Genomic DNA, 25,335 nt, shown 5'->3' with positions numbered 1-25,335 from the left:
GGGGGATGGAGGCGCACAAAGCGGGCGACTCCCCTCATTCCAGTCAGGGTTTGGGTTTAGAAGTGGGAGAAGCCCCAGGGGCTCTGCCCTCAGCCCCGTCCTTCCACGCTGGGAGCAAATCAAAGGATGGAGGCACTAATCAGCATTAATGATTCATTAGCTTAACTTTTCTTCGCTCTGAACGCTTCCCTTTCGTGGAGCTCTAGACTGAGGTGGAACTTTACGTTTCTTGTTAGCAAGTCGAGATGAGAAAAAAATCTTATGAACATTGATTCACATAAAAACCGTGAATGTGCTTCAACTGCGCTTACAACAGCTTTCACTTGTGGCTGCTTTTACTTTTGTCCAGCCCATATTTTTTGCAAGAGTGCTAACAGCAAAGTAGAATTATGCATACTTGTTAAAATATGCAATTACTTCAGAAGTATTCAAGTGGCCATCTTGAAAACTGTCAATTTGGGAGCCATCTAGACATAGGAACCAATCCCATGCGATTCAGATTACCAATCGTGCAACATAAATTTCTAGTTGTGGATAGCAAATACTCTAATGGTTATGAACTGTAGCTCACAAACAATGCACAGACATATGTTTGAATAAGAAATTCCTTGAATAATTTCTAATAATGAGCAAATTTGTTAATTTTCCCTGAGTTTATAGGTAAAATTGTGAACAGAAATAAGTATCATGCCATAATCCTGTACTGAACCTGTATACAAGGCCCATACACACGCACGTCTGTTGACTACAGTTTGCAGGCTCTGTCAGTGTTCTAAAATTATTACTAGAAGATCCAATTCCCAGGCTTTGTCTTGCTCAAAATGGCTGAGAGTTGCTGCATATTTATAAAGAAAAAAAATCTAAACAGTCTTGGTTTTGTGTTTGCATGCTTCAAGGAAAACCTTGCTCCGCATCCTGGCAAATTCTGTCAACTTTCCACTTCTACCTGGTTCTTCAGATACACAAATCCAATCCAAAACTTGGCTCAGATTCACTTTTATTTCTGATGTAGTGAATAATTTGAATAGCTCATGACATAAAGACACATCTTCTGCCCTGTTCCATCTTGGATGTTGCTTTGTTAGGGACACGAGGGACACAAAATGGCCTAAATAACCAGCTGCGGATTTGTCTTGTTTAGAGGAATCCCTGGGTGGAATTTAGTTGGCTGTTCTTGTTCTTTTCTGTCTGTGAGGCATTCTGAAAGGTGTGTGGCCAAAATGCTGAATGCTGATGATCCTTGGCTGTTGGATAGTCCATGGGAGCCATTGTAGTGACATAGATCAGAGTAGGGTGACCAGACAGCAAGTGTGAAAAATTGGGACAGGAGATGGGGGTAATAGGACCCTATATAAGAAAAAGACCCAAAAATCGGAACTGTCCCTATAAAATCGGGACATCTGGTCACCCTAGATTAGAGCAGCGTTGGGGGAGAATTGTGCCCTGATTACTTCCAGTCAGAGAAGTGCAAGGTCTCTTTTCCTTCACTTTCCAGACTTGCCCCTAGATCCAGTGCTGAACACTGCTTTGTTTCATCCAAAAGAAGTAGCCCATTGCGTTCCATTTATGAATAATTATGCTTTAAATAAGTTTTATAGCCTTTATATCATTTAGTAAAATATAATACAATTTTATATTGCATGTTGTATATAGCATTCTGTATGTAAAGAATTATAGAGAGTAAACTAGAGAACAAAAGTTTCACAGCCTGGACTCATAGCTCTTTTATATGTGCAGAAAGGAAAAACTGCAAAAGACTAGCATAAAAGAAGAGTTGACATTTAAAAAATAAATATGTCAGAGAGTATTCTTGTGGATTAACTACAGTGAGAGGATAGTTGAAAAAAAATGCAGTATCAGCAAAAATGAAATGTGATGGGGATTTAGAATTTATCAGTAGTCTTACAGATTTGGAGAGGCAAGAGAATTCTAGATAGGGCAGCAGAAGCAAACAATATTACACAGGAGAATAGTAGGGAGGGGACCAATATAAAAATGGAGGGAGCATTGGGAGGGGACAAGTTCATGGGTAGTTTGGAAACACAGGATGGCAATTTTAGATTGGATTGTAGTTATTATAGGTAGAGGGAAGTGGAGACGAATAGTCTAATTTCTCAGATTAACAAATAGTAGTATTAAAGTGCTCCAGACAATTTTAATTGAATGGGGTTGGCATTCAATCGTCTCAGAAAAACAAACATAAAATTTCTAGGAGAATTTCATACAGGTTCAACAAAGGAATTGTATAAATTACCAATAGGAATTGTATAAATTACTAATAGGAATAGAATTGTAAGACTTCTTATGATGGAAGTGTGTAAAGTACTGTACCTATACCTGAAAGAAAACAAACTAGAATAACTGAATATGAACAATCCTGCAGCAGGTATTGCTACAGTTCTTCTTTATAATAGAAACTTGTCTTCAGTGCTGTTCAGAATAGTGGGAAAGCTTGTTGTTTAGAAGTTATTAGGATTTGAACAATATGTTATAGTTAACTTATTAGTCTTAATATTAGGGTTTAGTTTAATTGTAAGTATAACATACAATTTAAATAATGGAGGGGTAGCTGTGTTAGTCTGGATCTGTAAAAGCCGCAAAGAGTCCTGTGGCACCTTATAGACTAACAGATGTATTGGAGCATGGGCTTTCGTGGTGAATACCCACTTCGTCGGGTGCATGTAGTGGAAATTTCCAGAGGCAGGTATAAATATGCAAGCAAGAATCAGGCTAGAGATAAGGAGGTTAGTTTAATTAGGAGGGCCCCTAGTAAATATCTTGTACCCATATAGTTACATTCTCAAATTTGCTGCTGTTCTAAGAATTCATGTATCTGAAGAAATTTTGAAAATGATATAAATACCTTTGGCAGAAGTTGAGCCACTCAGTTTCCTGACCAAAACACACATCTAAAAGTAGCTGATTTGGCAGAAGTTCAAGGACCCAAGGAAATAAGCCAAGTTGGACTTTTGATATGAACTACATAACACTGCTATAGTCAAAATTTTTGTTGTGTAGTGAAGTATGGTTATATTTAGGAAATTAATCGTAAAAAGGCATCCTGTTGTTGAACATGTTTACTATATTTCAGTGCCATTATCTGCTTTGCAGTGAAAATTTGTTCTATTCAGTCATCTTCATTGTCAACGAACTTGGAAGCTAAATTCATCATATGGAATACTTTTAATTTTTTTTTTATTTTTTAAAGTCAAAGGTACCAAATTGACAGCTATAGAGACTAGCTCCTCTATTTTTCCACTGAGCAAATACAGAAAGTCCATCAGTAGCTTTCTCTATACAAAACCCTGTTGATGGATTCAAATCCTGACATAGATGGATTGGTGCCATTTGTTGTATTTTTGTAGACCTTTGTCCACCGAGACTGCTAGTGACTTATGCAACATAGCTAACAGTTGCATGGTAATTTAGGACACAATTAACAGTCAAGATTTAGGCCAATGACCAGGATATGAAAGGCATTGTATCCCTCTACAATTATGCTGAGACTCTAACGTCCTTTGTGTGTCTCAAATCTTAATTGTTGGTGTTATGAAGAAATAATATAGCTTGATTTTTGGTCATATACCAGGTTGAATCTTCAGTTTTGTTAGACAGAAGTGCTGTTCTTGTGTTCACCTTTGTGGCTTGTATAATCTTGTCTTTTATGTTGCCTGTTGTCCCCTCTGCTCCATCCGGGACTCCATGTTCCATTTGTTTGTTTCAACCACAACCATCTCTCTCTCTTTTTTATATTGGCTCCCACACATTGGAGTGCCTTTCCTGAGGTATTTTGTCATTTTCTCTTTTTCAGATTGTGGCTATATCTGAACTTGTTTTCAGTCAATACCATGTTAATTTTAGAATCACCATGTTTGATAGTCCTAAAATGTACTGTTTTCTCCTTAAATTGTTTTTGTCTGTGTACATTTTTCAGCACTATCAGTCTAATACGAGAACAACAATACATGAAAATCAATGAGAATGAATAAATATTTAAATTATTATAAGAGATGCATACTAGAAAGATTCAGCATAGTTTCATGATGAGTGCTAAACTCATGTTAAAAGGCCTGACTGAAATATGTCCAAACATATTCAGTGTAAAGGATGACACTTTTCCCTGAGCTTCTAAATTTAAATAAAAATCCCCCAACCTTAGTGAAGTAGGCAAACGCTAGATGTAAACCCAGGTTAAGGTTAAGTCTTAGGATGCTGGCTGTATTAGAAGGCTCAGGGAATTGATAGTGGTTTGATGATGGTAAACGTAGGAACACAGAATAACGTGGACCTGTGGCTAATCATGGTTTTGTCCATCTGTTTATGCTGAATGGTTGTTTTTTAAATTGCATTTCAGGTTCTACAGTTAATATGTGGAAAAATGATGTTGTTTCCTTTTATTTTAGACTATGTATGTTAGGCATTTCTCATATACCCATCACCAATGTGTCTAAGTACCAATTCATTATTAAATAATTTAAAAAGAACCATAGACTCTGGTACTCTGACTACATATGTAATGATATCCATTATAGTTGTGATGTATGGATAACTTTACACATTAAAAAATTCTCACTGCTTGCACACTTAGAGTACGTTTTTATCTGTGTGTATCTTTCCTCAAGTTTTCAGTCTCTATTTTGAATTCCTGCTGTCCCCTATGTTCTCCTCTGATTTTTTTTTCTTTCTTTGTAGAGGTAAATCAGTTGGGATAGCCTTCATTCACAAGTTTTCATTTCCATTTGACTAGTGTGCTTTCTTTTGTTTATAGGCTTTGATCTCACAAGTCACTTAAGCATGTGCTTAACTTTAATCATGTGAATAGTCCCATTCACTTCAGTGGCTTCGATGGCAAATTAGCTGGCTACAGTAAAACTTAATTATTTATGCCATCATTTCACTAAATGAGTTGATACTTATTATTCCACTGACAGACTTTGCAAACTCTTAATGTTTTCTTCAGTCACTTACCAGACCTAAAGAAGAGTTGTAGCTTACTAGTAGATCTCCTTGTATATCACTGTTAATTGTTTGGCAACATATTTTCTTAAATAATCATTTTTCCACAGCAAAATGATAATTGTCGACCCTTATCTTTGTCTGGCCATGTTGGTTTTGATAGCTTACCAGATCAGTTGGTTAACAAATCCATCAACCAGGGCTTCTGCTTCAACATTCTTTGTATTGGTAAGTAATATACTTTTTTTATTATTGACAGCAGTGAATATTAAGTATTTGGCCATAAACTATCTTTTGGCACAAATATTAATACAAAAAAAAGTGCATGACAAGGTTACTGTTACCTCCCATCAGGAAATGACTTCAGTATTGATCCAATGTGATCTTAGGGTGTTTTTGTCTTTTTAACTATGATCCATAATATGCCTCTTTTTATTCGCAACCATCCTTTTGATTATCTTTGTTGTATAGTACTTTCATGATCAGGCTTGAAGGATGCCTTAAGTCTTGTTTCATGAGCAACTTCTAGGATTCTTTAAAACTTGTGGTCTACATCCAACTCTTCCCCATAGGTAAAGTATTTCAGATAATAGAACCCAAGCCACTCCCAGGTCTATCAGTAGGAAACCTTGAAGCCTTTTTATACTTATTAATTTTCTGGCTGAATGTATTGGAGTTCTTTGGATGGACCAGCCAGACACACAGCCATGCATTTTCCTAAAACCCAACACTGAACTGAGCAAGGATATAAATAATCCACACCAATCCATAATTGTCTTTCACTTCCTCTCTGTCTATTAGCTGATGTGGTTGAAGAACAGACCTCCCTATATGCATGGAATAGCTAATCTTAAAACGTGTGTAAAATAGTGAAGATGGATAGCTGTGGTTTTAATACTGACCTAATGAAATAGTAAAGTTTTCTTGGTGTTAAGGTTTTCTCTCTTCCCCTGCCCCCCACTGATTTTTGGAATGCTGGTGCCTAGGCCACCACGGCAGGCCCATATAAGCATGCTAAACAATCTTTAGTCCTCATTTATAAGACACTAATCCTGTTCTTGGATCTTAAGATTCTAGTGAGAGGCACAAAAGGAATGCTCTTAGTACTCAAAGGTGTGTGGTGGTGTTGTTTTCCCTTTGGGGTACTAGTAGGTGTGCATGCATATGTTCTACTTGTCAAGGAATTGAAGGTTTGAGGGAATATTCAAGATAATGAGGCACTGCAATTGATTTTTTTGTACAAAATACATTTACTGGTGCTTCTAAGGGTCAAAAAGAGGAATTTGCTCATATGTTTGGAGAAGCTAATTTACAGGTAATTTCTCTTTAAACTCTTTTAATGGGGGCAATAACTATAATAACAACTATTATGCTTTGTACAAATATATGTAAATGCAAACTTCTTACTTTTTCTTTTAATATTTTTAGGGGAGACTGGAATTGGAAAATCAACCTTGATAGATACTTTGTTTAACACCAGTTTTGATGACCGCGTATCAACACATTTTCAACCGAATGTAAGACTCAGAGCTCAGACCTATGAACTCCAGGAAAGCAATGTTCGATTGAAACTGACCATTGTAAATACAGTGGGATTCGGTGACCAGATAAACAAAGAAGATAGGTTAGTGTTTCCTCATGTGGTAAGAATTTGATTATGCAAAATAATCTTGGTCTTGAACTGTGGAGTCTGAGTAGATTTTTCAAGTTAGGGATGTGATTAAGAAAAATGTGTGGTACAAATTACATATGTACTCCAGATATTTAATTATACATTTTTCCACATAATTAATGGATCGTATTTTCTTCTTGTCAGGCAAGTTATTTGAGAAATCAATGTTTACTCTGCCCTCATGTGCACATGCCTTTATAATGTGTTACAAATTATATCAATAAAATATATAATAGTGATGGGCATTTTTTGAACTTTCATATAATTATACAGATAGTAAGTTGCGGTACAATATATTCTCTACAGACTTGTGCTTTTAAGTTTCAGTAGGATCTACAAAAGAGTGTAAGTTGGAAGAAAATCATCTGGATTTTTTAAATGTAGGTATATTTGAAGTTGAACAGTCTGTTTAGAAGATGGAGCATTACACAGCTAGTGAATTTAGAGTTTTCTTTTCCATCCAATTCAGTTTGATGAATTTAAATATTCATAATTATTAAAATGATTTTCTTCAGACTTTTATTGGGATGACCAATACTATGAAGCATTTTTAATAATAATTTACATTATTTAAGAGCCAAGTAGTGTTGGGCATGGATGGAGGTTGTGCATTCACTTCCAGAACATAAATTAACACTAAGGCTACGTTTTAGTCACGGGTATTTTTAGTAAAAGTCATGGACGGGTCACAGGCAGTAAACAAAAATTCACAGCCCGTGACCTGTCTATTACTTTTACTATATACCCTGACTAAAACTTGGAGGGGTGGGGGCTGCCCAGGGGAGCTGCAGGTGCTGGGGCAGTTTGGCCTGGGTGCTAGTGGGTTAGGGGATGGGTGGCGGTGTACGGCCTGGACCCCTGCTGATGCTAGGGTGGGGGGGTGGGCAGCGGTGCATGGCCCAAGAACCCCGCTGGTGCTGGCGGGGGGTGGCATGGGTGGCAGGGACAGTAGGCTCTGTACCTGTCTCCGAACCTCCCCCTCGCCCCCAGCAGCAGCAGTGTTTGAGTGTGGAAGGAGGCAGGGGGTTGGGGCATGGGACAGCGTGAGGCGGGCTCTGAGCGGCGCTTACCCGGGGGGCTCCCCGGAAGCAGTGACCTCCCCCTCGCTCAGGTCCTAGGCAGAGGTGTGGCCAGGCAGCTCTGCGCGCTGCCTCCGCCTGCGGGCACCACCCCCGCAGCTCCCACCAGCTGCTACGGCGGTCACGGAATCTGTGACTTCCGTGACCTCCGTGACAAACTCGCAGCTTTAATTAACATTATAGCATAGGATACTAACAAAAGAGAGTTCTTGCTAGTGACTTGCCTGTTCTTGCCCATTTCTTTGATGAACAATGTTTAGACGATAAAGAAAAATCTCAGGTACTGGTGTTAATGATACGCAGTAAAATATTTCATATTGCAAACAAGGCTGTCTTCTGCCTCTTTCAAATTCACTTTCCATGTGATCAGTGCCTTTGAAATTTCGCCTCCCATGTTTCATCTACACTGTATGCAGCAACAGATACTCAGGACCTGCTGCTTTTATGTATACAATAACATGTTTTGAAGATACATTATGGTCCTCTTGTAATTTGGATCATACAAAAAGGGAAAGAATCTTTAAAATGTAATTAAAATACAGATCAGATTCTCATTCTTTAGAGGATAACTTCCTGCTCTCTTGCACGCATTTACCAGTAATAAAGCTCCCAAAAACACAACACTGATCTCCAAAAGATGTGAAAATATCATGATTATGGACAGTATCAGTCACATGCTAGTTATAGTGATTATCTATTATTTCCAAGATTGAGTTGTGAGACTACAGAAATTACAGAAGTCCATGAAATGGATCACTTAATGATTTCAGTAAAAAGCATAGCTGATACACTCTGCTTTTCATCACCAATAGAGAAAAATTTAACTGTATCTTTAACCCATCCTGTGCTGCATTAGTTTCTCAAACTAGTATTCAGTAACTTTAGTTTTACATTGCGTAGACAGTTTGATCATTATCCATACATTTAATATCCTGTTCTAGTATATTACTTCTTGAGAATCCAGTGTATGTAGTTGATATGTAAAGTGATATACTCCTGGGGGAATTCTGCACCAAAAAATTAAAAATTCTGCACACAATATTTTAAAATTCAGCAAAATTCTGCAAATGTCAAAATTATGCTGCATAATCAAGCCAGTTTCAATTATTTTTGAAATTTATTTCAAAATACCTGTCAGCAAGTATGTCTGGAACAATACAGACACACACAAAAATTCCCTCGGGAGTAGAGTTAAAGAAACCCCCATGACAACCCAGTTGCTCTTTCTCTGCCCCCTTCTCCCCTCCCTCCCCAGCCCAGCTGGGGGGCCAGACACTCTCAACCCCCCTCTCCCCTCCCTCCCCAGCCCATCTTCGGCCCAGGGATGCAGAGGGAGAAACAGCCTGATGCTCGGTCCCAGGCTTGTGTTGAGTTTCCTGCGCACTGCCCTCTCTTTTCCTCAGGGCATGCTGGGAACTGCAGCTGCCAGGAACTCTCTAGTTCCCTCTCACCAGTAATGTCTTAGGGTACGTCTACACTACGGGACTATTCCGAATTTGCATAAACCGGTTTTGTAAAACAGATTTTTATAAAATCGAGTGCGCGCGGCCACACTAAACACATTAAGTCGTTGGTGTGCATCCATGGCACGAGGCTAGCGTCGATTTCTGGAGCGTTGCACTGTGGGTAGCTATCCCGTAGCTATCCCATAGTTCCTGCAGCCTCCCCCGCCCCTTGGCATTTCCGGGTTGAGATCCCAGTGCCTGATGGGGCAAAAATCATTGTCGCGGGTGGTTCTGGGTACAGCCTCACCCCTCCCTCCCTGAGCAGCAGACAACCGTTTCGCGCCTTTTTTGCTTGGTGAACTGTGCAGACGCCATAGCACAGCAAGCATGGACCCTGCTCAGCTCAATACCACAATCGTGAATGTTTTAAACACCTCGCGCACTCTCGTGCAGTCTATGGTGAACCAGGACCTTCAATCCGAGGCGAGGAGGAGGCGGATACGGCAGCGCGGCGATGACAGTGATGAGGACGTAGACACAGAATTCTCTCAAACCGCGGGCCCCTGCGCTTTGGAGATCCTGATGGTAATGGGGCAGATTCTATCCATTGAACGCCGATTTTGGGCCCGGGAAACAAGCACTGACTGGTGGGACCGCATTGTGTTGCAGGTGTGGGACGATTCCCAGTGGCTGTGAAACTTTCGCATGCGTAAGGGCACTTTCATGGAACTTTGTGACTTGCTTGCCCCTGCCCTGAAACGCCATAATACCAAGATGAGAGCAGCCCTCACAGTAGAGAAGCGAGTGGCGATAGCCCTGTGGAAGCTTGCAACGCCAGACAGCTACCGGTCAGTCGGGAATCAATTTGGAATTGGAAAATCTACTGTGGGGGCTGCTGTGATGCAAGTAGCCAAAGCAATCACTAAGCTGCTGCTACGAAAGGTTGTGACTCTGGGAAACGTGCAGGCCATAGTGGATGGCTTTGCTGCACTGGGATTCCCTAACTGTGGGGGGGCGATAGATGGAACCCATATCCCTATCTTGGCACCGCAGCGCCAGGGCACCCAGTACGTAAACCGGAAGGGGTACTTTTCAATGGTGCTGCAAGCACTGGTAGATCACAAGGGACGTTTCACAAACATCCACGTGGGATGGCCAGGGAGGGTTCATGACGCTCGCGTCTTCAGAAGCACTACTCTGTTTAAACGGCTGCAGCAAGGGAATTACTTCCCAGACCAGAAAATAACAGTTGGGGATGTTGAAATGCCTGTCGTTATCCTGGGGGACCCAGCCTACCCCTTGATGCCATGGCTCATGAAGCCATACACAGGCAGCCTGGACAGTGGTCAGGATCTGTTCAATTACAGGCTGAGCAAGTGCAGAATGGTGGTGGAATGTGCATTTGGCCGTTTAAAGGCGCGCTGGCGGACATTACTGACTCGCTCAGACCTCAGCCAAACCAATGTCCCCTATGTTATTACTGCTTGCTGTATTCTCCACAATCTCTGTGAGAGTAAGGGGGAGACCTTTATGGCGGGGTGGGAGGCTGAGGCAAATCACCTGGCCGCTGATTACGCGCAGCCAGACACCAGGGAGATTAGAAGAGCACACCAGGAAGCGGTGCGCATCAGAGAAGCTTTGAAAACGAGCTTCATCAATGGCCAGGGTACAGTGTGACTGCTGTTTGTTGATGAACACCCAACCCCCTTGATTGATTCAGTCCCTGTAAGCAACTCCCCCTCCCCCTTCGAGTACAGCTTACTTATGCAAATAAAGTCACTCTCATTTAAAAAGCATGAATTCTTTATTGATTCATTATAAAAAGAGGGAGAGAAGTAAGGGTGTGGTTTGGGAGGAGGATAGGAGGGATGGAGAAGGCCATTAAAAAAAAATTCACAGTAACGACATCCTTCTGGTTGGGCTGTCCACGGGGGTGGAGTGGGCGGGTGCACGGAGCCTCCCCCCACGCGTTCTTACACGTCTGGGTGAGGAGGATGTGGAACATGGTGAGGGTTGAGGGTGGTTATACAGGGGCTGCAGCGGCACTCTGTGATCCTGCTGCCGTTCCTGAAGCTCCACAAGACGCCGGAGCATGTCAGTTTGATCACGCAGCAGCCCCAGAGTTGCATCCCGCCACCGCTGATCTTCCTGCCGCCACCGCTGATTTTCCTGCCGGTCTTCCTGCCGCCACCTCTCATCTCGGTTGTCCCTCCTGTCCTCACGTTCATCCCTCCTGTCCTCACGTTCACTGGCCTCTTTCCTGTAATTTGATACCACGTCCTTCCACTCATTCAGATGAGCTCTTTCATTGCGTGTAACTTCCATAATATCCGAGAACATCTCATCTCGCGTCTTCTTTTTCCTCCGCTTTATCTGTGCTAGCCTTTGGGATGGAGGAGGGATGGTTGAAAAATTTGCAGCTGCATGAGGGAGATAAATATTTAGAAAGATACATTTTACAGAACAATGGTTATACTCTTTCACAGTGAACAGCACTATTCACCTAGCACATGTGATTTCCCTACAAGGTCGCATTTTTCATCTTAATAGTGAGTGCTTGCAGCTCTGGAGTTACAGATCTCACAGACACAGGTCCAGGCATCAGAATTCAGCTTGCATGCGGCCATGGTAAGCCACTGTCTTTCGGCTTCTGTAGTGATTTACCCCCCCCCCAACGCATGGCTAATACCACGCTAGCTCCCTGCTAATCAACAACCTTCCCACCCCCCCACCCACTGCGTGTCTGGTAGCTTGGGGAAGATCGCCGGTGACCAAACACAGAAAAGATCATCGGCATTTCACTCCTTCCCTCCCCCCGCTTCGCTACGTGCAGGAAAGTTTTTTTTTTAAGCTGCTGCAGTCCACGAACCCAGTAGAAAAATGGCCACCCCCCTTACTTAAATTCCTGATTTTTAACCAGGTTATCCTGAACGATATCACTTTGCTGAGGATAACAGAACAAGATAAAGAGCGGATGCTTCTTGAATGCCAGCAGTCACCGGGACCATACGCTGCTATGCTTTGCCACGCAATGATACCTGATTACTTGCTACATGCATGGCGTGGTAAAGTGTCCTACCATGGTGGGCGGAACAAGGCTGCCTTGCCCAGAAACCTTCTGCAAAGGCTTCTGGAGTACCTACAGGAGCGCTTCATCGAGATGTCCCTGGAGGATTTCCTCTCAATCCCCGGACATGTTAACAAACTTTTCTAAGTAACTATACTGTCTGCGAATGCATCCCAAGTCCTCAGGGCAAATCAATCATTAAAAAAGGCTTGCTTAAAAAATAATGTTTGCTATTTGCAAAGGTACACTCACCAGAGCTCCCTTCCATGGCGTCATTGTCTGGGATAGTGGCTTGTGAGGGCTGGGAGGACGGTAATTCCGTCAGGGTGAGAAAAAGCTCCTGGCTGCTGGGGCTCACGGAGTGCTGTGTGCTCTCTGCTAGGTCTTCCTCCTCTTCTTCATCTTCATCTTCCCCGTCTGCATAATCCTCAGCCATGGCAGAGATTACAACCCCCACCTCGGAATCCACGATCAGGGGTGGGGTACTTGTGGCGCAGCCCCCTAAAATTGCATGCAGCTCAGCATAGAAGCAGCATGTTTTTCGACCTGCCCCGGACCTTCCGTTTGCTTCTTTGGTTTTCTGGTAGGCTTGTCTGAGCTCCTTAACTTTCACTCTGCACTGCACTGAGTCCCTGCTGTGGCCTTTATCCGTCATAGCCTTAGAAATTCTTTCAAATACTTTTTCATTTCGTCTTTTGGAACGCAGTTCTGTTAGCACTGAATCCTCTCCCCAGATAGCGATCAGATCCAGTACCTCCCGTGCAGTCCATGCTGGGGCTCTTTTACGGTTCTCAGGAGACTGCATTGTTAACTGTGCTGATGAGCTGTGCGTGGTCACCTGTGCTGATGAGATCTCCACGCTGGGGAAGCAGGAAATGAATTTCAAAACTTCGCGGGGCTTTTCCTGTCTACCTGGCCAGTGCATCCGAGTTCAGAATGCTGTCCAGAGCGGTCACTGGTGCACTGTGGGATACCGCCTGGAGGCCAATACCGTCGATCAGCGGCCACACTAACCCTAATCCGATATGGTAATACCGATACTAGCGTTACTCCTCTCGTTAGGGAGGAGTACAGAAACCGGTTTAAAGAGCCATTAAAATCGATATAAGGTGCCTCCTAGTGTGGACGGTTGTGGCGTTAAATCGGTTTTACGCTCCTAAAACCGATTTAAACGCCTAGTGTAGACCAGGCTTTATATGTGCAAGCTGGGCTCTTCTGAGTCCAATGCTAGCTAGTGGTAGCTAGCAGCACTGCAGCCTATTTCTGTAGGGGAAAGAAAATTCTGTGTGCACAACGTTAATTTCTGAAAATTGTGCAGTGGCACAGAATTCCTCAAGGAGTAAGCAATAGTATGCAGAAAAATATAACATGGATTCCCTTTTTTAGTCCCACTCTATCTGAGAGAAACTAATCTTTGGTTGCTAACACATCACATTTTTTCCCCCAGCTATCAGCCAATAGTGGATTACATAGATGCACAATTTGAGGCCTACCTCCAGGAAGAACTGAAAATTAAACGCTCCTTATACAACTACCATGACACTCGCATCCATGTCTGCCTCTATTTTATTTCACCTACCGGCCATTCCCTTAAAACGCTTGATTTGTTAACCATGAAGAATCTTGACAGCAAGGTAAGATTGTTTGAAACCAGTTTGAATGAATTTGTAAAGATTCCTATTTCTTGCAACATCTTGCCTCTCTTATAATTCTTTATTTGTGTTCTTGTTAATACTGTAACTTTTTAAAGTAAAGTCAACATATTATGTTGTCAAGAAATATGTCACTCACTGCTTTTTTCATTTGGTCATTGAAAGGGATGAGGGAGACTTCTGCATTAGGCAAAGTAGAAAAAACATCTGAACAAAAATGAAAAATTCTGTGGCAGATTTCTTTGGTCAAAATCTGTGTCTTTGGTGACAAGACCCTTCTACCTTGGATTCCTTCAGTGTCTAATTCACCAGAGCAGTATTCCTGGAAGTCAATTGCTTCCATGTAGCCTGATCATAAACTTGGACAGGGGACAGGTTCCATAGCACTAGCCTCTTCTGCAACTCTCTTGCATCTGGTGTGTTTCCTTTTCTTTTTCTGTAGCTTCTAGCTGGTGACTCTTGCTGCTGTTCTTATTGCATGTATCTCTTGATCCATACCCTGGGGAGATTATGCCTGAGGGATAACGCCCCTGCCATCTGGAATAGGGCCTGTGATTCACTCTGGAATCCCTCTCCCTCAAAACCCCCTATTTGTCTCAGCATTGTAGATCCTCTTTAAGATATGTCTTGTCTTATTATGGTCCATTAGCTCGCTGGCCCTAGCGGTCAATGTGGGCTCACCAGACTGGGATTCAGAAGATTGTTGTTACTATTGTTGTTTCTTTGTAATACTATAATGACTGGAGACACTGATCAGGGTTGGGAGCCCCACTGTGCTAGACACTACAGACTTTGTAGTGTACAGTCCCTGTCCCAAAGAACACTCAGTCTTATTTAAGACAAGATATGGGAGTCTGTCAGCCTAGGATGCTAGCTGACTGAACAGCTTGGACTGGAACTGCTCTGAAGATGTCCAGAAAACTCTGTTGGAAAGCAGATTTGAGTGACTTTCCACTAGAAATCCCTCCTCTATGAAATGAAAGTGATTTTTCATTTGAGCAAGACAGACAGTGTCTAATCCTTGCTAGTTTTCTACTCCCTTTATTCTGGGCTGCCTGCTGCACCTTAAACAGTCTGGGCTCACCTTTAGCTCAGTGAGAGTATACCTGCCAATGACTTTGGCATTTCACCCACTGGCACAGGACTCTTTTCATTTTACAGGGGAGACATTTTTAAAAGGTCTATCTTGAATATTTCCACCTCTTTGGTTTCCATTCTATAATGTGATTTAAATGTGGTGCTCGCCCAGTTAATAGAACCACCTTTTCACCTTGCCTTTCACTTAGTGGTAATTGCATCAGTTCAACCTGAAGTATTCAGACACTAATGGCTGATTCACTGAATATGGTATTTCTTAAGATGGTGTAACAACATGCCCTCCTTAAATTCCTATCAAAGGTGGTTTCTGATTTTAATTTAAACCAAACATTCGATCTACTGGTATTTTCCCTAATGCTCCATTCACTGCAAAAAGAGGCCAGACCACATTGTTTGGAAGTGAAGAGGATATTTACTATCTGAACAGGACTAAACTGTACAATAAACCACTGGGATTCCTGGTAGCACACAGCGATATTTTTGGGGATTAGCTAGTTTCCACTCAGATTATCGAAATGAATTAGATTCTGTATACTTTCTTCCTATGAATTAGTGAGTATTAAAATGATAGGTATTGGAGCACATTCATTTAGGTCTAAGGTGACCTTTTCTGCTTATGTCAGATGTTTCTGTCACTGAAATGCGAAATACTGTTACCTGGAATTCAGTCTGTACTTTTGTACAGAATTACTTCCTGGATTTAGCTTCTAGATTAGATCTTCAATTTGGTAGAATAATCCTACAGTCATTGTTCAAATGAGACCTGTCAATCCCCACTTGAGTTTAAGGATGAATTATTGCTCATCACAGAGTGGATATCAGTACAAGCAATCATCTTGGAGAACTGCAGTTACTGTAGTAAGGGAAACTAACAGTTTTTTAATCATTAAATGCTTTCAACTAGCTGGGTTGACTTTTTTAAAAAAAAATTTGTTTAGTAGAACAAGTTTTGATTCCAAATATTTTTCTTTAGAATGTGGGAATATGTAAACAAAGTCAATGCTAACACATCTTTCCTAGTAGTAGTGTTTCATTATATCTGTAAAGCATTTTGAGATAGCTTGTATGAAAGATGATGTACTTTTTCAAGATCTATTATATGATGGATGGTTCACTCCAAGGATTAAATTGGTGATTAAATGTATTGCCTGATGCTTTTGGAACTCTCTGCCAGCACACCTAAAAATGCTCTAAAATGAATCATCCTGTTGTGTGTTGCTGTAGCTGTGATTTCTTTGCATGTACTGTGTATGATGTAGTAGTCTATCTTGTGAGCTATGAAAAGAGATTTGTGTGTTTCAGTCATTAAGCAAGTAATCAATAAAGACAAATGCAAAGTACTCCTCTTAGGAAGGAACAATCAGTTGCACAAAATGGGAAATGACTGCCTAGGAAGGAGTACTGCAGAAAGAGATCTGTGGGTCATAGTGGATCACAAGCTAAATATCAGTCAACTGTGTAACACTGTTGGGGGGTGGAAAAAAGCAATCATCATTCTGGGATGGATTAGCAGGAGTGTTGTAAGCAAGAAGTAATTCTTCTGCTCTATTCCACGCTGATTAGGCCTCAGGTGGAGTATTGTGTCCATTTCTGAGTGCCACGTTTCAAAAAAGATGTGGACAAATTGGAGAAAGTCCAGAGAAGAACAACAAAAATGATTAAAGGTCTAGAAAACGTGACCTGTGAAGGAAGATTGAAAAAATTGGATTTGTTTAGTCTGCAGAAGAGAAGAGTGAAGGGGGACATAATAGTTTTCACGCACATAAAAGGTTGCTACAAGGAGGAGGGAGGAAAAATTGTTCTCCTTAACCTCTGAGGATAGGACAAGAAGCAATGGGCTTAAATTGCAGACATTAGGAAAAGCTTCATAGCTGTCAGGGTGGTTAAGCACTGAAATAAATTGCCTAGGGAGGTTGTGGAATCTGCATCATTGGAGATTTTTAAAAGCAGATTAGATAACCACCTGTCAGGTATGTTCTAGGTCATACTTAGTAGTGCCATGCATGCAGAGGCGAGGACTAGATGACCTCTCAAGGGCCCTTCCAGTCCTATGATTCTATGATTATATTTGCAGTTGGTAAGTGGCTTTGAACTTTATATCAACAACATATTTTACTGAGTTCTTATTTCATTTAGAAATACATACCATTAAAAAAATTTGAATATCAAGTGGATGGAAACTTTTTTTTTTTGGTTTATGTACTCTTTTTGGCACAGAACCTCTAGCATTTAAGTGCACATGAATTTTCTACCTGTTTGTACTGATCATAGCATGCAGATTCACTCATTTGTAATTTGAAGTAAGAAGTACTAATGTGGTATGTTACAAACCAGGTTTTCACTTGTCTTCATATTCAGGAGGTTTATCTAATGTTTTGAAGAATCAGATATTTTCTTTGTTTTTTCATGCCAGCAGAGCATTTCTGACCAAGCACTTATGAATTTAGCTTCTGATTCATTAGGGGTACTTTTAAAAATGATAGAAAAACTTAGGCCAAGAAATTGGTGATACTTTTTTATGGCAATTTTATAGACTTTTAAAAAAAAAAAATCAAAATGTTTGTAAAATATGTGTAACCTTCTATGAGTTGGGTGCATATTTCTACCAGTGGTAGCTACAGTGTGAGGGGAGTCACAAGAGTTGAGCAGTCCAACTCAAGTTCAGGAAACCTGAAATGAACTGAGAGGAAAAAAATGTGGTTTAAAATTAGTTACATCCAGAATGATTCACCATCACCACACCCTTTGAGACAATTCAGCACACAAATGTATTTTTGCTAAAATATTTGCAGGTCACTGTTAAGGGAGAGAAATGACATGTGGCTTGTTCTCACTTAATGTATTTGAAAGTTTGGCCTTCAGGATGTTCAGAACAGATTTACCGTGGGAATAAGAGGCTCATGGAGTTCAGTGTAGCAGAACATACTGCTCCTTAAAATTAAGCAAAGATTATATATTTGAGGGTTCAGCACAAACACTGTTTTGGAGGTAACTGTATATAGTACGCTTAAAATCACCTTATTTTATGTGGCAGGTGTAAAAAGGCAAATCAAGTCTTTGGAGTTATGCATGGAGGTAAGGAATGTAATTCATCAAAAAATACTTTGACATTAGTGTAAGACATTACTGTGACTTACCTGAGTACAATCTAGACCAGTGGTGGGCAACCTGCAGGCCGCATGCGGCCCATTAGGGTAAGCTGATTACGAGCCATGAGACATTTTGCGGACATTGACCATTCATAGGCATGGCCCCCCGCAGCTCCCAGTGGCCGCAGTTCACCTTTCCCGGCCAATGGGAGCTGCAGGAAGTGGTAGTCCGGCCCGCCAAAGTCTGGGGAAGAATGTTCCCTGCTCTTTTTTCCTCACGTGTTTGAGCTTCCTTTGTTTCCCTTCCTGCTTGATGACTCTGTTTACTGCTTTAATGCAAATTAAGCAGAGCACACATTCCTTTGTTTAGGACAGACCTGGTTGCCAACTTCTGACTGGAACATGTGTTGTTAACACTGTAAAGTGGAATCTTAAACTTCACATGCAGTGTTGTCTCACATATTTTACCAGGGGACAGTAATGACCAGCAAATTGAGTTGTCAAATGATACCTTAGAAAGTGTATTTTGTACAAAGATTATTACAATAGTGTGTAGTGTGGAAATGCAGGGGTACATTCTGTCACAATTACTAAAAAAAGGCTTCATTTGGATCAGCACACTCACCATACTAAAATGGATATTGCAGAGAGAAAACCAGTAGAAGATGATGAAAAGTACTTTCATTTGATTTTTTAGAAGTTTTGATATGATTAGCTAAACACATATTTGGTAGTATAAAACTGTTGCGTTTCATACTTGAGATGTAAGACATTAGGTGGGAAAGGAACGAGTTGGTACCAACAAGCCTACAGTAGAACCTCAGAGTTACGAACACCTCAGGAATGGAGGTTGTAATGCTGAAATGTTTATAACTGAATAAAATGTTATGGTTCTTACAGAAGTTTACAACTGAACATTGAGCTTTGAAACTTTACTATGCAGAAGAAAAATGCTGCCATCTTAATTTCAATGAAACAAGCACAGAAACAGTTTCCTTCCCTTGTCAAATCATATTTTTTAACTTTCCCTTTATTTTTTTTAGTAGTTTACATTTAACATGGTACTGTGCTGTACAGTATTTGCTTTCTTTTTTTTTTTTTGCTTTTGTTTTTTGTTTTTTTGTCTCTCCTGCCTGATTGCATACTTCCAGGTCCAGATGAGGTGTGTGGTTGACCTGTCAATTCGTAACTCTGGTGTTCGTAACTCCGAAGTCCTACTTTACATAAGATAATAGTTAAGCTAATGCCTTGAAGTTTATTCTTTGTTATTGAAATCCCTGCATTTTGCACCAAACAGTGAGGGTGCTGAAGCCAGAAACCTACAGTTGCGGTTAGTTTTGGAAAATTGTCCACTCTAAGGTCAGATTAACTTTTTTGTTTTGCTTTTCATATTTTGAGTGCTGGCTATGGCCTGTAAGACATGAAAGTTCCTTACTTAAAGGGTGAATGGAATATGGAACAGTTTCTCAGGGAATATGGGAAACTTAAGGGGTACATCCTTCAGTTAAACAGTCTTAATTAAATATGGATTGATCTGATGTAACTAAAAATGTAATTCTGTAACATATCTCTGGATGTCCTGACAAAAACAAGTGTTGCCTTAGCAGATAAATTAAGGTAAATATAACTGTATCCTGTTACATGCTTAATGTTGGCGTATTATTGCTTTAGTCTTGGACGCGTGTATTTATAATGGTTTAAAGTAGACCTGTTTAACTATTATAGCAGTCTGTGCTGCTGATTGTTTTTTTTAGTCTTACAGTTACTGCATCAGCAGTTGTTCTCTACCATACATTGTGCAAACAGTTCCTTGTTTTTGGGTGGGAGGCACTTTTTGTGGTGCACATTTGTTTAATATACATGGCAAGCATATTTTAAAAATCGTATAAACAATTTGCTTCTACAAACTACGCACCTAATTTTATTCATATCACAATGGGATATTTATACTGGCAACAATAGGGCAGAGGAGAGAGCAAGTTGTAGAAAGTAAAAATAGATCTGTCTGAAATGAATAAAACACCTTTGTCACCTTTGTCCAGCTTGTCCTTGTCCGTCCCTCCATGAACGCAAGTCGACACCACACCATTCTGTTTTGTTGCAAGCATGTTCTTTCCATTTCTGACCAAAGAGTTTTGTCATGGGATTGGCCCATCACATTTTTGGTCCGCCCAGTGGTCGCTTGTGGTCTTTGGGGATCCAGTCACTGATGCAGGTTGTCCACCTATTGTCTTGCCTGGAGACTACATGACCCGTCCATCTTCACTTTGCATCATACATCGCCTGCACTACATTGGTCACTATGTCTGTATGCCTTCTGATCTCCTCATTCAGTATATGATCATGGAGCGATATCTTACACATTCGCCTTTCCATTGCTCTCTGGGTGACAGCGAATTTTTCTTCCTCCGCTTTTGTTGTTGACTAGCTTTCTGCTCTGTATATCATTGCTGGCAGAATAGTAGCATTAAACAGTTCTTTCCTTTTATTCATGGGCAGTTTCATCCGTTAGAGACATCTTTTTTTTTTTTGTTGAAACTTGTTGAAATGAACCAGTGCTAATTATTTAATGCAACTGCATTTAAAAGGAAGTCTGACATAAACTATAACTGCTTATCTCATTCATAAAGCTATAGGGAGAAAGTAATCTACCTGGAACATCTCTAATATGACATTTTAGAGCCTAGATTATCAACGTCAGCAGTGTTATATTGCTTTATCTTTAACTAGAAAGTTGGTAATGTATAGAAGTGATTCACAATAATTTAGGAAGCTTTTGTGTTTTCAGTCTCTTGTTCTGTGTTTGGGGTTGTTTTTGTGGACAATGTAAAAATACTATAATCAGTTTATGAATTCCCTGTATTGAGGGATTTCACTGTATATAGTATATTCAAAGGTAAGAAGTGTGGGTTTGTGTTCCCTGCTTGTCGTGGAGGAAATCTTCAGTCTTCTGTGGAATTGAAAAACAATTTTTGTATATGAGCTTCTGAAAAAGTAGTTTGGACTTTGAAATAGATTTCTCTTACCTTGTCACGTACAAGGCGTGTGCACCATCTATCCATTACACACATTTTATTTTGGAGGAATTCTTGTCTCAATGGTCATAGGAAGATTAATGTTTGCAAATATGAAAAGTGCTATCTTAGGTACTAAGTTATGGTAAAAATGTGATAGAATGATGGTAAAAGAAATATAAAAAGTTCCCGACTTTTTCTTGTAGCTAGAGTAATGTACCTCCATGGAAACAGGTCTTTTAATTTTGACTTCCTGGGTAATTTTTCTCATCGACTAAGTCCAGATTTTTTAAGTTTTTATGAGCTTCTTTTTAAGGAGTGCTTTGCTGCTGTTTTTTGTTTTTAACCTGCTTCTGCTGTATTATACTGGTGGGTTACTGCTGAGGGCTTCTATGCAAGTCCATCAGTCTAGTTCTTTGTAAACCTGAACTGGAGTATTGCTGATCCCATTGCACTGTAGCACTCTTCAGTGTAGCCTTGTGGGAGATCTCAAGAGGAGTCTCAAAGTTTGATCAACTTTGTGTGTTCGTTTGCTCATCTATGTGTGTGCTCCCCCTTTTGCTGGTTCCTAAAACCAATACAAACAATCACTAGTGGGGGAGAAATGAGCATTTGTGTAAACTTGTGAAGTTAAGAAACTGGGAAATGGATCATTCTTTCTCAGGGCTAAATACTTCTTTGGGCTTCACTGGGAAGTAACGTGCTTTGTAAAAGACAAAATATTTTAGGCTAAAATTCTTTCTAACAGCAGGAACATGAACACACAGTATAAAAGTAATCAGAGGATTTGCAAGGACAGTTCACAGTACAAAACTACATCTGACTCAGCATCTGCAGTTTGCTTTTATGAAATGTATAACTGTTTGCTTGCTGATATAGGAGAAAGGTGGGTTTTAAAATAAAACAGGACATAACCATTACAAATATAGTCCAATGTGCTGCAGTCCTTTGATATATTTGATATATTTCATTCATCACACTAGCTAGAGTGATAAAGGGTAACAAGAAAACATTCTACAAATACATTAGAAGCAAGAGGAAGACCAAGGACAGGGTAGGCCCGTTACTCAGTGAGGGACAAAAATAATAACAGAAAATGTGGAAATGGCAGAGGTGCTTAATGACTTCTTTGTTTTGGTTTTCACCAAGAAAGTTGGTGGTGATTGGACGTCTAACACAGTGAATGCCAGTGAAAATGAGGTAGGATCAGAAGAGACTAAAATAGGGAAAGAACAAGTTAAAGATTACTTAGACAAATTAGATACCTTCAAGTCACCAGGGTCTGACAAAATGCATCCTAGAATATTCAAGGAACTGAGTGAGGCGATATCTGAGCCATTAGTGATTATCTTTGAAAAGTCATGGAAGACAGGAGAGATTCCAAAAGACTGGAAAAGGGCAAATATAATGCCAATCTATAAAAATGGAAATAAGGACAACCCAGGGAATTACAGACCAATCAGCTTAATTTCTGTACCTGGAAAGATAATGAAGCAAATTATTAAGCAATCAATTTGCAAACATCTAGAAGATAGTAAGGTGACAAGTAACAGTCAGCATGGATTTGTCAAGAACAAATTGTGTCAAACCAACCTGATGGCTTTCTTTGACAAGGTAACAAGCCTTGTGGATGGGGGGAAGCGGTAGATGTGGCATATCTTGACTTTAGTAAAGCTTTTGATACTGTCTCGCGTGACCGTCTCATAAACAAACTAGGGAAATACAACCTAGATGGAGCTACTATAAGGTGGGTGCAAAACTGGTTAGAAAATGGTTCCCAGAGAGTAGTTATCAGTTATCAGATCACAGTCATGCTGGAAGGGTGGAACAAGTGGGATCCTGCAGTTCTGTTCTGGGTCCAGTTCTGTTTAGTATCTTCATCAATAATTTAGATAATGGCATAGAGACTACATTATAAAGTTTGCGGCTGATACCAAGCTGGGAGGGGTTGCAAGTGCTTTGGAGGATAGGATTAAAATTCAAAATGATCTGGACAAACTGGAGAAATGGTCTGAAGTTAAATAGGATGAAATTCAATAAGGACAATACTCCACTTAGGAAGGAACAATCAGTTGCACACATACAAAATAGGAAATGACTGCCTAGGAAGGAGTACTGCGGAAAGGGATCTGCGAGTCATAGTGGACCACAAGCTAAAAATGAGTCAACAGTGTACCGCTGTTGCAAAAAAAAGCGAACATCATTCTGGGATGTATTAGTAGGAGTGTTGTAAGCAAGACACGAGAAGTAATTCTTCCGCTCTACTCCGTGCTGATTAGGCCTCAACTGAAATATTGTGTCCAGTTCTGGTCGCCACATTTCAGGAACATTGTGGACAAATTGGAGAAAATCAAGAGAAGAGCGACAAAAATGATTAAAGCTCTAGAAAACATGATCTATGAGGGAAGATTGAAAAAACTGAGTTTGTTTAATATGGAAAAGCGAAGACAGAGGGGGGGATATGATTACAGTTTTCAAGTTTGCAAAAGGTTGTTACAAGACGTAGAGAGAAGAATTGTTCTCCTTAACCTCTGAGGATAGGTCGAGAAACAATGGGCTTAAATTGCAGCAGGGCAGTTTAGATTGGACATTGGGAAAAACTTCCTTTCAGGGTGGTTAAGAACTGGAATAAATTGCCTAGGGAGGTTGTGGAATCTCCATCGTTGGAGATTTTTAAGAGCAGGTTAGACAAACACCTGTCAGGGATGGTCTAGATAATACTTAGTCCTGCCATGAGACAGGGGCTGGACTAGATGACCTCTCAAGATTCCTTCCAGTCCTATGATTCTTGAACATATTTAGCTATTCTGAGGTTAGCTCTCTCTACTACTAAGTATTGTGGTCCCTCCAAACCCTCATAGGTCTTGCTGAGTAGGGTTTAAGATAACTCCAGGTTGGAAGAGGTGACTTGTCTCATAGAAGGAATACTTTCTAGTTAGCATGGCCAGGATAGGGAACCAGTTATGGAGTGGTTCTGGCTTAATTGTCAGACCAAATGTCCACCAAACCACTTAACTACATCCACTGCCACAATGTGAAAGATACCTGCTATTCTTACATTATGAATTAATGTTTGCAGTGGTGGTGTAGCTGTGTTGGTCCCAGGATATGCGGGTGTCAAGATGGGTGAGGTAATACTTTTTATCGGACCAACTTTTGTTGGTGAAAGAGACAAGCTTTGGAGCTCCACAGAGCTCTCCAGGTCACAGAACTCAAAATCTTGTCTCTTTCATCAACAGAAGTTAGTTCAATACAAAATATTACCTCATCCACCGTGTCTCTCTCATTATAAATTAATGGCCTTCAGAAGCTATACCAGCTGTGTTTTTTAAAAAGAGTGTGTGTAAGTAAAATAACATGGAGCTGTTAGCCGCACTTATTAGGTTGCCCTACACTTCCCATTATAAAACTGTTTTTAGATGTTTTTACCTTTGCCAGACTTTAACGATGTGGGCTGAAATTTTGCATGGTGGGCATCTGACAACCTTTTCTTTGAGAATCTCTAGCAGCCCTATGCTTTGGAGCAGGCAGGGCCGGCTTTAGGCTGATTCGCCCGATTCCCCAGAATCGGGCCCCGTGCCTTAGGCGCCTTTTAAATTTTATTAATTTTTTTACTCACCTGGCAGCGGTCCGCTCTGGGGGTCTTTGGTGGCATTTTGGCGGCGGGGGGTCCTTCAGTGCTGCGGAAGACCTGGAGCGGATTCCCTGCCGCCGAAGTGCCGCCGAAGCCCTGGACCGCCGAAGCCCTGGACCGCCACTGGGTATTTGAATCGGGCCCAGCAGTTACTAAAGCTGACCCTGGGAGCAGGGACTTGAAATTTAGCATGGGGTTGTTTTTTGTATCAAAACTTTGCTTTTTGTTTTCCTTGTGAAAATCTGCCCAAATTTAGCCAAGTGATAAAGCTTTGAAAAAGTATAGTTTGCACATGCTCAGTAGAGACTTGCTTGAACTTGGTAGCTAAATTTTCCAAAGATTCCATCCATGCTGGTCATGCTGCAGCCTGCGGCTAAGCAGTACTTTCTTTGCAATTGCAGCTCTGGACTGCTGCAGGCTGGGTCTGGGACCAGAAACTGAGAGCACGGAGCCTCTCTCTCCTGTGCTCTCCCTGACCCCCTTGCTGGCTCCCAGGTAACACAGAGGAGAAAATTACCTCGTGTGAATGCAGAGAAGGAAGAGGTGGGACCTGAGAGGGAGTATGGGATATTGTCTGTAAGGGAAATGGGAGGTGTGTGAAGACAGAGATCAGATGAGGAGTGGGTGGC

At 40.9% G+C, this 25,335-nt stretch overlaps 1 protein-coding gene across 6 annotated transcripts in view; it reads left to right on the top strand.

Annotated features, from left to right (window-relative positions):
* SEPTIN10 (septin 10) overlaps nt 1-25,335 on the top strand; it is a 66,719-nt gene that overhangs the window by 470 nt on the left and 40,914 nt on the right. For all 6 annotated transcript variants that reach the window (XM_045007007.1, XM_045006996.1, XM_045007002.1 and 3 more), the window contains exons 2-4: nt 5,067-5,184; nt 6,385-6,580; nt 13,667-13,853. In XM_045007007.1, coding sequence (XP_044862942.1) covers nt 5,067-5,184; nt 6,385-6,580; nt 13,667-13,853 — 501 coding nt within the window. The remainder of the gene's footprint in view (nt 1-5,066; nt 5,185-6,384; nt 6,581-13,666; nt 13,854-25,335) is intronic.

Source organism: Mauremys mutica, chromosome 1 (assembly GCF_020497125.1).
Source record: "Mauremys mutica isolate MM-2020 ecotype Southern chromosome 1, ASM2049712v1, whole genome shotgun sequence".
Taxonomy (NCBI): Eukaryota; Metazoa; Chordata; order Testudines; family Geoemydidae; genus Mauremys; species Mauremys mutica.
The sequence above is the reverse complement of the archived record's forward strand: the minus strand, read 5'-3'. Positions and strand labels throughout refer to the sequence as shown.